The following is a 12,606-nucleotide window of genomic DNA, read 5'->3' on the forward strand; positions in this document are numbered from 1 at the left end:
CAATCACAGGCAGCGCTCTGCCATTCAATGCCAACGGCGGACAGGCGAGTATATATTTTTATTTTTTACTACAGCAAGGGATGATTTTCAGGGAAGGGCTTATATTTAAAGCCCTTCCACGAAAATCAGTGTAGGGGCTGTCGGGAGACTATTACCTTCAATGGGGCTGATGGCAGCAGTCAAAAAGTTCGCAGGCTGAGGCACTCGCAACCTAAGGTATCACTGTACTTAGATCAGGCTCATACGAGCATAATTTCATTGCGTATTACGCGGTGAATGGAGTCAGTGAAAATACATTAGTTTTCAGTGATCTAGTCACACTTGCGTATATTTATTGCGTATAATATGCACATTATAAAAACGCATATTCTATTTTACCGTGTATAACACGCAATATAGAGTCCCATTGTTTTCTATGGGTGTGTATGAAAACGGTGTACATACGCAATTATATTGCATGTGTGCAGCATTTCATACGAATGTTGCTAGGAAACAATAGAAGGAAAGATTAAAAAAAAAAAGAAGAGGAAATCAGGAAGCCAGTGGATGACAGCATACGTTCGATACAATTGTGGTGACACGCAGCTCCACAAGCCAGTAAAATGCTAGGTTTTAAACGCAGCGTCTTACCATACACGCTCGTGTGAGCCCGGCCTAATATGTAGAAGATGCAGAAAACAAATGGTGCTACATTTTTTACTGAAAAGTGATGTCCAGTGATGTCCACAAAAACACATTTAAGTGAGAAAAATAAATAAATCTGCCCCCCCCCCCCCGCCAAATAATTTTTTATTGCATGGTTTGGAATAAACTAGATATAATATATCACACTCCTCCCTCATACTGATCAACTTGTATGGCCCGATGGGTCTGCTTAAGACTAGGGCTTCATGGTGTCATAAAGTTATGCAGGAATGGCAGTAAGCCCTCTTTCACGCAAGCGACAGCGATATCGTAGCTTTGTCCCCGCAATTTAGTAGGGTCAGTGATGCTGGGTTTTTGTGTGTGAAAAATCGTGCGTCGTTGCTGTCCATGATAAGGTTAAGCCCTACCCCGAAACTAAGCCCTAACTGCACTCCATAAAAAAAAAAAAAAAAAAGAATACTGCAGCGGAGCCCGTCACGTCGCCCCCCTCCCCCCCCCCAGAGACCCCATACTTACCTCTGGATCCACTGCCCGTCGTCCCGCATTACTCTCCGGCGCACATGCGCAGTAGAGTGCATGACGCGCCGGCAGCGTCACATGACGCGCCCGGCGGTAGGCGGGGATGCGGTTTTACTCTATCTCCCGCTGTGCTACAGCGGAAGATAGCGTGAAGGACGGCTTCCATTGACTGCAATGGAAGCCGTCCGTGCGTACACCCGCGTTAAATAGAACATGCCGCAGGTGAGTACGGGAGAATTAATAGCTGTGGGGCAACAACGCGGATTTCTGCCGCGTATCACGAAATCCGCCCGTGGGAATTAGCCCTAAGGCTGCCCGTCCACAGGCTTTATCGCCGCCGTGGGAGAACACTAAAGTCAACGCGATTTTTCGCGATGAATCTATCATGCTGCGATTTTTAGACGCGAGCGGAAAATAGTGACGGATTTCTGCTCATGTACATTGGGCTGCGCTTTCCATAGTTAGCTTATGGAAAGCGTTAATTGCGTTACCCGTGTGCGGATTATCTCCGAGGATAACACAATGCAGAATCACCTGTGGACAGGAGGCCTTACACCCCGCAGCTTTCACACTGACAACTAAGCCTAATAGACCGACACTTTTTATGCTGTAGAAAAAAAAAAAATTCACCGGAACAGAAGAAAACTATTAAAATAACAGTTTTTGTACTTTTTGCACAAATTTACCCCTAATATAGAATGGAATATATAGAAATGGTACGATTTTTTTTGGTTTATAAAAATTGCCTTGCTCAACAAATAGGGCTATCCGCTTGGAGTCACCCGAGATAATCACAGGAGATCATCTCTATTTCCAGGAGACCCAGCCAGTCTGCACATTATATGGAAAACCCATAGACTGAAATGCCCACTGTGTCGTTCTTAAAGGGACATCCTGCTCCAGCAATTGTGTGCACGACAGATGCTGCCACGTTCCATCTAAATCACGAAACAAGCTGAAGGGGGAGTCACATGACCTGCCACAAAAAATGCCACACTCTATGTCATGTGACCAAGGAGATAAGGGTCAGGGGTAGTAGTGAAAATGAACCGTCTTTGGTAAGTTCTTGCACACAAACAGAGCCCTATATTTTTACTTGACCAAGAAACTCTTTAATTCTCCGTCAGTAGAACTGATCAAACTGATTCCTGGTTTTACTATAGATTCCAGTGATTATTGGGAGGGGCACAGCAATTTATAGTCCGGGGATCGTTCAAAGAAAACGGAATTGTCCAAAACGCTTCAATGACCAAAGCACTGTGACCTTTAAGGAGTTAACGCTCGGCAACCTTATAAATCTGCAGGATGAGGAGAAGCTTCCTCTCGACATGAATAACTTCTTGTTCCATCCGCCCACAGACTCTCCTTCCACTTCTCAGCAGGAACGTGTCCATTATCTCACACTAAACCCCCCCCCGCCGACCCCTCCACTCCACCATTTCAAAATAGTCAGGTCTGTGAGGAAGCGGTCAATGTGTTGCACATAACTGTATACAACCCAGGTTATAATGTGCAAGTAACAATAACCCACACCCAGACTTATTTTATTCACACGCACTCTATAACCTTTAGTGATAAGCGTATAGATTTGGTTTATTATGACTCGGACATCCTCATCCTGATCGGAGCTGAGAGTCAGATCCCATCAGATAAGAAGGATAAGATCAGTTTCAGATCACTGATGCAAGTTGGACAACTTTGGAGGAACCTAGGCTCTGTTGTGATTGCACAGACTAGAATGTATTTTTGTAGAGGGCCCAAACGAGCCAAAAGCCTCAAAAAGGCTTTCCCAGAAATGTTTGATCTCTGGCGGACCCACTGCTGGACCATTTCAGAAAACCTCTCAGTGGAGGCGTAGTGCACACGCTCAACAGCTGCTCCATTCAAGCGGTGGTCATGTAATAAAGAGTAACAGGGGTCAGGGATCTTGAGACCCCCATTCTAATGATCTGTGAAGGTCCAGAGATGGGGCTCCCTTCGATGAGACAATTATCACCTGTGCATAATAGACAAATGTTACTTGTGGGAAAGTTTTTCTTCTCAATGCCATTTTCCGTTGTGCTATTTTCATCCACGCCTTCGAAGAGCTATAACTTTTAACCCCTTAAAGGGGTTTTCCAGGAAAATACTATTGATGACCCACCCTCGGGATCGGTCAGCAATAGTTGGTCAACTAGAGTCCACCACTCTGGACCTTAGACGATCAGGTGATTGGTCACCCACTGTTAGTGCTGCAATACACAGGGAGCAGGGGTGTAGTGACCCCTGTGTAGTGATCGATGCTTGTAACTAAAAAGTTGCAGCTGTAATTAAAATCAATGGAAGCTACACCTGCAGTTCCAAGCGCCAACCACTACACTAGGGTCGGAGCAGCAGCTTCTGCTCCGAACCCTGTGTATTACAGCATTAACAGCAGGCACCTGATCAGCTGATTTCCCAGGGTCCCAAGCGGCAGACCTCAGTCAATCAACTAATAGCATATTCTTGGAAAACCTCTCTAGGAACACAATCTATTTTGGACCCAAGGATTTTCTTTTTACCTTCATTTCCACTTTTCAAAAGCCATAATTTTTCAATTTTGTCATCAACATGGCCATTTTGCGGACTTGTTCTTTGCGTGGTGAGCTGTAGTTTTTATTGGTACGATTTGGGTTCATATTATGTATTGTATAACTTAAACTTTTCAATTTCTTCTAATTTCTTTGAGGACAGGGTAAAAAATAAAACCCCCATCAATTTTTTTTTTATTTTTATTTTTATTTTTTTTACATTTACTATGCGGCATAAATGACATGATAACTTTTTTTCTGCTAGCCGGTAGGATTACAGTGATGCCAAGATTATATTAATACACTGCAGTACTTCTGCTGCTAAGTCCGCACCATCTATATGCTGTAAATATATGACATGACACCTTAACCACCTCCTCCCCATAAAAAGTATATGTATACCACGTGGAGCGAAGGGATTCAATTTCTCCCTATGACATATCTGTATGATTTTTGCAGGACAAGTTATATTTTTAATGTATCATTTTTGTACCACATCATGAATTGAAAAAAACTTTATAAAATGTTTAAGTGTGTTAGCATTCGTTATTCTGGGTTTCATTTTTACAGCGTTCATCATGCGTTAAAATTGACACGATAACTTTATTACATAGTAACATAGGATGTTAGACTATGTCCATCTAGTTCAGCCTGCCCCCCCCCCCCCCCCCTGTTGATCAAGAGGAAGGCAAAAAAAACAATGAGGCAGAAGCCAATTAGCCCATTTGGGGGGAAAAAATTCCTTCTCGACTCTATAATGGTAGTCAGAATAATCCCTGGATCAACGGTTTGAAAGTTCCCATCCGACTCCAAGACCAGATCACCAACCCTATTGGTTATTTAAGGTCTATATCCTGTAATATCCTAGAGCTGTAGAAGGACATCTAGTCCCCTCGTAAACTCCTCTATGGATTTTGCCATCACCACGTCCTCAGGCAGAGAGTTCCACAGTCTCACTCACGTATTCTGTGGGTCAGTACAGTTACTTCAATATATCGTTTATATACAGTAGAAATATATTTTGTCATATTTTACTACTATAAAAATAAAGGTTTGCATTTTGCCACCAAATACTCAAATACTGAGCCCCATAACTTTTCAATTTTTCAATACATGTAGCTGCACTAGGGCTTGTTTTTTGTGAGTCAAGCACTTGCTTTTACTGGTACCATTCTAGTATATACAAGTTTTGGTGCTTTTTCTGGGGGGGGGGGGGGGGGGGGGGTAAGTGGTGGTTCAAAGTAACCCCCCAAAAAAATTTCAATACAAGCATTGTGTAGTTTTTTTGGCGTTCACCAGGCGGGGTAAGCATATTTCAACAGTCTGGTTGCAGCACTACCAGTTTGTTTTAATATTATTTTATGTGAAAAGCAGGAATAGGTGGGGTTTGAATTTATATAGTTTTTTTCTTTTTCCTTTCTCACAATGGGATTTCACCATATGATCACCTGTTCAGCACACTGCATTGTGCCTGCACTCTCATCCTACTACGCCTTGTCATTGTATTACGATGGCAAGCCTGGAGGCCTTCACTAGGCCTCGAATTGCCATTACAACCTCTCTGTGTCCCACAATTTGGTCGCTGGGGGGACCGATGACGCAACTTCTCTCTAAAAGCTTAGATGCTGCAATCATCGTTAACTGCGGTATCAAAAAGGTTAATTGGCCAGGGTCAGTTATTTCCTATCCAGGCTGCGGCAGACATGGTCTCTGCTGTATAATATAGCTGGAACCTGCTGTGCATGGAGAGGGTTCAGCTCCTAAGCTCGCTTAATACAGTCCCTTCTAACTGCTAATGGCAGATGCCAGCAATGATTTAAGGGTGTTTTCCCAAAGAGCATTTCGGGGGCTACAACATTGCCTTGAGAGGTTTGTTACAAGTCAGCCTGCATAATGTTTCATGCCATTTTGGTGGTATTTGGGGGGGGGGGGGGGTAGTGGTGTTTTTAACCAAAAAGGAGTATGACCAAAGCCCTGAATTTTTTCAGGCTTTTTCATTCCAAAGATGCCACTAAAACAAATGTATAAAATGCCATAAAACACATTTCAAACTACAAGTGCACAAAAATCCCTGTGTGAAACCCCCCTATGGGATTAACTGATAACACACAAAGGCAACACTATCATTAGTTCTAGAGAATACTGTACATGGAGACGACGGCTCATATTGGAAGTACATTACTTTACATCCCCAGAAAATGTCTTGATCACCGATATCCTCTTTACAAAGGATTATCTAATATATAGCTTTTTATAGCATAATGGCTGCATTAATAGGTTTGCTATATTTCGCCGCTGCACTGAGCATGTGGCTAGAAGGACCAACGGCACATTCACCAGATTTCAGCCCTAGCAGCATTGACTTCAGTACACAAGGGGAGGCACCAAGCAGGAGGAGAGGCCGGGTCTCTGCTATGATGCGCTGACTTGGAAGGATGATGGTACCATCTCTCACTTGAGATGGCACATTTGCTTACTAGGAGCACAAACAACAAAGTAAAGGCCCTTTTACACACAACGATTATCGCTCAAAAGCCATCTTTTGAGCGATAATTGTTGCGTGTAAATGTGTGGCCATCGTGCATTTACTGGGCACTTTTCGTCCATCTAGGAGTTCAGCTCAGCTTAAAATCCGTCGTCCCTGATAAGAGGGACCGCACACTGTTCTCTAAATACATGCAAATGAAGCTAGTTAGCTACTAATGAGCTGATTAGCCCATTAGTAGCTAATGCAAAATGATCACTCAAAACTGTCAGTCTGTCGAATTTTGAGTGATCTGTGCGTGTAAATTTCTGGTAATGCTAAACGGCTTTTTTGTGTACAGCCATGTGCGGTCTACCTGTGTCATACTTCATTACACTAATGCAGCAAATTTAAAACATTTATCTGGTGAAAGGCTGCCTTTCAACCACACTATGAACAATATAAAAACAATAGCAGAGTTTCTTTACCCACCCCATAAAATAGGACAAAACCTAATTAATAATTTATATGTACCCCAAAATAACTAATAAGTGACTGTTCCCCTAAAAAACAAGCCCACATAGGGCTATATTAATGGGGAGAAAATTCCTGGAAGAGGTGGGATTCAAGGGACTACTATGGGGTCCAGCCTTTTCTAACTATGCACCTGGAGGATGGAAGAGGGCAGCCATGAGCATTCTTCACTGCTGCTGTCCGTGGTTGTTGGACGGAGGAAAGCAGGAGTACTTGTCCGTCAGAGTCTTCTCTTCGGGCTTCCCTCTGCTCAAAAACTACCAACAGCAGCAGATAAGAGCAGGAGTACTGGATGCTCCTGTCATTCCTCCTGGGTTCTTGTGAGGGACTGGACTGACATGACTTTGGAGTCTGAGTAAGGGTATGTTCACATGATGGAATCTGACACAGATTTTTCCGCTTGGACTCTGCCTGTAAAAAACGCAGCAGAAATCCGCAGCCAGACCATGAATCTAGCCCTGTGAATGGGCAAAATCTGCATGCATAGTTTCCAGTGCAGATCTGCATGAAGTAGTGACATGTCATTCTTCACACGGATCCACCCAGAATTGGTCAGAAATTCCACAGGTAGCTTCTGCACATTGACAGAGCCAAAGCCCGTGAGCGAATCCATGGCAGAAATATGCTGCTTAACCGTAGATTTCTGCCACAGCTTAAGGCCTCCTGTCCACGGGCGATTATGTCACTGCGTTATCTGCAGCGATAATACGTCCGCGGGTAATGCAGTGAACGCTTTCCATAGACTTAACTATGGTAAACGCAGCCCGACGTCCATGAGCGGAGAATCACAGAGATTCTCCGCTCGCAGCATTCAAATTGCAGAATACTGAAATTTGCCGCGATTCATTGCAGTGAGCCTATCAGATAAGCTCATCGCGGAGACCTGTCCTTTCTCCCCCCTGCTCCCCCGCGGTGGAATAATATCACTAGCGATATTTCGCCTCGCCCATGGACAGGCAGCCTTAGGCCGCTTACAGACGGGCGGAAATTCCACGGCGGGAATTTCCGCCCCTGGAAGTTGCGATAGGATTGCGTTAAAAAACGCAATCCTATGAACACGGCCGCAATTTGTTCGCGCGAAATCTCGTGTGGCAAGCAAATCGTGGCACACTCTATTGCGAGCCCCGCACAGAAACACCACTTACCGGCCGCCGGCTCCGCTCTGCGCATGCAACGGCTGCTTGGCAGCCAGCACATGAAAGAGCTGTGGCGAGAATTCTCGCAGCCGGATCAGACCCGGCCGTCTGCAGGCGGCCCTAGAGGCAGATTCCGCGCAGAAAAATCTGCGGCGGATTCCTTCGCGTGAATATACTCTGAGGTGTGAATAATAAGGGACTGTCTAGAAGTTAGAAAAAGTCTACTCAACCAGTAATTACCCAGCTGCTCCAACGATTCCTCACAAGTCCCTTTACATGGTAGCAGCGTTGACACCAGCGAGGGTGCTTTTACACGGGACGATCTGACAGACAACAGATGCCCAACAGGTCGTCCCAGCAATAACAGTTCCTGTGCTTTTACATAGGAATGAGCATCACTGACTGAACGAAGACAGCGTGGGTCGGGGGTCATTCCAGTCCGCCAGCCTCCATTCACAGTAATACTGTGAGCACGTGACGTATCCGCGAGTTGTTAGCGCTTGTGCTGAGCAGTTAGGCAGACAGGTCACTGCTGAGCATTGCTGACTTCTCTATGTTACACACTGAGCAGGAAGCGTTTACACGCAGCGAGAAGTGAGCGAACCAGCGATGATTTTTATGCTGGTTGAAGGTGAGCGAAAAACGAATAAAAACATGAATAGTAAACAATGGCTCTGCATTTAGACATAATTATCACGCGTTTTGTTTGTTAGGATGATTACCACGCAAAATTCGTTCAGTGCAAGGGCTCATGTTCACCGGCGTGTTTTCATCACGTATAACGCGTGATACGCGGGTGAATGGAGTCAATAAACGTTCATTTATCCATGTGTGTTTAGACACTGCATGTCAATACGCACGAGAAATAGATCACAGCATGTTCTATTTCCCTGCGGACCACGCAGCATGAGCCCTGTGCATTGGTATAGGCAGCGTATAAAACACTATGTTATATATCTATCCATGTGTAATACATTGTGTATGGGAAGCGTTTTCACACGCTACTCCGCTATGAAACAGTGCGGGGAATTTAAAAAAACAAAACACTCACAATGCACATATCTGTATGATATGCGGGAATGGGCAGTACACTCGCAGCTATACGCAGTCTCTGCGTCAGACCCGCCATATACAAAAATCGGTAAGACGCAGGGAGACCCACAGCGTTTTACCGATATGCCCGTGGACCTGTGGCCTAAATGGCCCTTAAACAGGCAGTTTTTCTTAAGTGAACTACCCGTTTACACGGAACGTTACGCCGTTCAGTCGCTGCATGCATTTACACTGAACAACAATCATTTAATTTCTCGCTGGATTGCGGGAATCCGAACAATAATCCTTCCGTGTAAAAGCCCCTTAAATTGGCATGTCATTGGTGCTGGGTAACAAAGTATATATTTAAAAGAATTGTCTAATAGTTATAAATAAAATATGTGAAATCCAAGGGCAACAGGTTGGGGAGGAGGTGGGCCCCTTGTCTCTAAAATAGGGTATGGTGTATGCCCTGAGAAACTCTGGGGGCGCCAAGTGATATTTACTTTGATTACCCAAATAAAGCGGATTGGCAACCCAGACACAAAAGCCTACACAAAGTAAAGTACAAAGGTAAGAAATTGGGTAAATCCGAACAAATAGTAACTAATCCCTCCATGAATTGTGACATTGTGGCAACATACGATGCAGGTGTCATGTCACGGGCCGGGCCTCTGCTAGCAGCCTGCTAGGACCACACAGACTACCTCTCAGGAGAGATTATGTGCCTGAACGGTGAGAGCAGCGCCATCCCTGAGGATCAGATTACTACAGATTTATCAATTACACTCACCTTCACATCCCTGGAGGTAACCGGCAACATCCAGACAGGTGAATACAGACTGTGAGGCCCAACGGGGGCAGAACCCGATATCAAGCGCAGTGTAATATGTATGCGCTATATAAGGCCTCCTCCGCACAAACGTGTGGCGACAGCGTATTCTGCGCGCATAGTACACTATACCAATCTGCCATAAACTCCCATGTAGCCGCTCACACATTGCACCAAATATGCATGCAAAAAGCCCCCCAAAAACACAAATCTTGGTGCGTATTACGCACGCCTATACGCCAAGCTAGTGTACGGCAATTGTCAGCGTGCAGCAAGTGCGCAATGTCACCGGTGGCATGCAGCGAATTGCGCTCATTTGAAGCCGCCCTAAAGAAGGCAATTATCATCACTAGAATTGTGGCTTTATTACATGCATGCTAATAATCTGCAGCAGGCTACCCCATATAAACCAGACTAGGAGGCGCCGTTACAGCTCTGCTACATCAGTTTTATGGTAAACACGAACTCTGATGGTGTAATAAGGAGGCCTTTTATTTCAATGCACAGATATAGTGCCAACGCTGGAAATACAAGCGACCAGGACTGCAACAGTTAAGCAACCACCGCCTTTGCTGATTGCTGCCCATGTTCCACCCCCTTGACTGCTGCTTGGGTGGGGTACCAACCATCACCATGATCACATGAATTACAAGCAACTACCTATAGGGACAGTCAGTGCCCACAACACTACTGGCTATACACAAACACTACCACACAAGCAGATCTATCATATATATATATATATATATATATATACACACATATATATATATATACACACACACACACACACACACACGATCATCAGCCCTCAGTCCACAGCGACAGCCCACCCAGTGTGGGCCCCTATAGGGCCATTGCATAGTGTTCAAGGGCACAGGATGCCCTCCTGATGTATATGTGCCACCTGTCTTACCCAGTAGCAGCAGCCGGTGCGTCTGCTTGTACTCCCTCTTCTGCTCCTTCAGGAAACGGTCTATATTCTTGCTGACTTTCTTGGCCTCCTTCTCTGCCTCCTTCTCCTCCTCCAGCCGGAGTTTGTCCCATCCCTTCTGCAGTGGATACTGCTGCTGCAGCTGAGGTTGCTGCACTTTGATGGGCTTCTGCTTGCTGCCATTCCCGCCGCCGTTCTGTAGTAGGAGCAGCAGCCCATCTGGACTGTCCCCTCTGCCGGGCTTGCACTGCTGCTCTCCTTTGCGCGGCTGCCCATCCCTGAGCTGCTGCGGATCTCCATGCCGCAGGTCCCCTGCTCGGGGAGGCGCTGACAGCTCCGGGGGCTGCTCTGTATCCGAGCTGGTGGCTGCATTAGAGATAGAGCCGCTGGGATCACCGAAGAGCCGCGGCCGGAGGCTGTAACACAGCCCCATGGCTCTGGCGACCTACACGTGCGGTGCCGCGGCGATCGATTGCAGAGATCGTGTGAATGGAGCGGCGTGCAGGAGAGGACGCAGCCCGCGGACGATGTGTGACACTACAATGACAGCTCACGAGCGGGGATTAACTGCTCATCACCATCATCCAGCCGGGAATTCCCACAGCGACACAGTTATCAGGCGACACGCTGCAGCCGACGACCCCGTCACATTCCCCGCGTGCCATCTTGCATCTTCCCCAGTCTGGCAGAGCACACATGTACGCACACTCGGCCGCCGGAGGTCACCTGACACAACGCTAGCGTTCTACTAGCCGGTCCACTGTACCGTAATTACACGCATGTGCGCGTCAGGAGACCGCCGGAGGAGTGAGCAGTGCGCCGCTCTACTACGGAATAGGTCTATTTTTACCACGCTCTTCTCTAGAAGATGTAGTCACGTTCTACGGGTAGGGGACGAGTGTGACAAGTGTGTCACCCACAGAAGGGATGGGTAGTCATAGGCAGCAACCTTGAGGCTTTTAAGAATGACACAGACGTATTTGCATGCACAATACGCAGAGAATAGAACCCATTGATTTTAATGCGTTCATTTACATTGCCGTAATTTGGACGCGCATTTTGGTCACGCAACAAAAACTAAAACATGCTCTATTTTTCTGCTTATTTGTGCACCAACAGTCCCAATAGATGTCAATGGGGATGTGCGAATGTGTGCAAATTACACTAGGAGAGGCGTGAAACACTGCGTAATTCCACAGAAAAAAAGAACACATCAGGAACTAATTAGCCATTTTAAGCGGTGCGTTATGCACATGCCTTGCACGCGCAAAAAAGTACAGTGAAATACGCCAATGTGCACATAAAAAAGCGAACTTTGTTTAGCAGAAACGCTACGCTCATGCGTGCGCAAATACACATACGCTTGTGGGAATCTGGCCTTAGGCTTGCGTCACATGAGTGTATGCATATTTACACCACGTTTTTGCGCATGGGGTGCCGCGTATCTGCGTGCCCAATGGCTTTGTTTAGTGTCATTTTTGCATGCACAAGTCATTCACAATTGCATGCGCAAAAAAAACACGCGCGATGCTGTCAGCCATTGAAACAGCCAATTAGTTTAATGAGTTCAAGATGTGTTCTTTCCTTGGGCAAATCTGCAGGAAAATGGAGCATGCTGCGATTTTTCATCTGTGTGCGGAAACCGCAATTGGTTTTCACTCGTGTGCATGAAGAATCACTTTTCCATAGCATGCTATGGACGGTATTTACTGCGGAATCTGGAGATGGTCGCCCACCCCGAATTCCACAATTCAAATCTGCCCATGTGTATTTACCCGAATATTTAATGGGGCCTCTTTCGGGCCTAAAGACATTGGATTAGAGATGAGCGAGCATACTCGCTAAGGGCAATTACTCGATCGAGCATTGCCCTTAGCGAGTACCTGCCCGCTCGGAAGAAAAGATTCGTCTGCCGGCGGCGGGCGGGGAGCTGAGGGGGAGAGCGGGGAGGAACGGAGGGG

General features: G+C 46.0%; 1 protein-coding gene across 1 annotated transcript in view; it reads right to left on the bottom strand.

Moving 5' to 3' along the window:
• Positions 1-11,358, bottom strand: part of GNAL (G protein subunit alpha L) — a 238,693-nt gene extending 227,335 nt beyond the window's left edge. The window contains exon 1 of the mRNA XM_066579529.1: positions 10,628-11,358. Within this exon, the coding sequence (XP_066435626.1) occupies positions 10,628-11,078 (451 nt within the window). The 5' untranslated portion in view covers positions 11,079-11,358. The remainder of the gene's footprint in view (positions 1-10,627) is intronic.
• Positions 11,359-12,606: the final 1,248 nt, after the last annotated feature.

The sequence above is a fragment of the Eleutherodactylus coqui genome, chromosome 9, assembly GCF_035609145.1.
Source record: "Eleutherodactylus coqui strain aEleCoq1 chromosome 9, aEleCoq1.hap1, whole genome shotgun sequence".
NCBI classification, from domain to species: domain Eukaryota; kingdom Metazoa; phylum Chordata; class Amphibia; order Anura; family Eleutherodactylidae; genus Eleutherodactylus; species Eleutherodactylus coqui.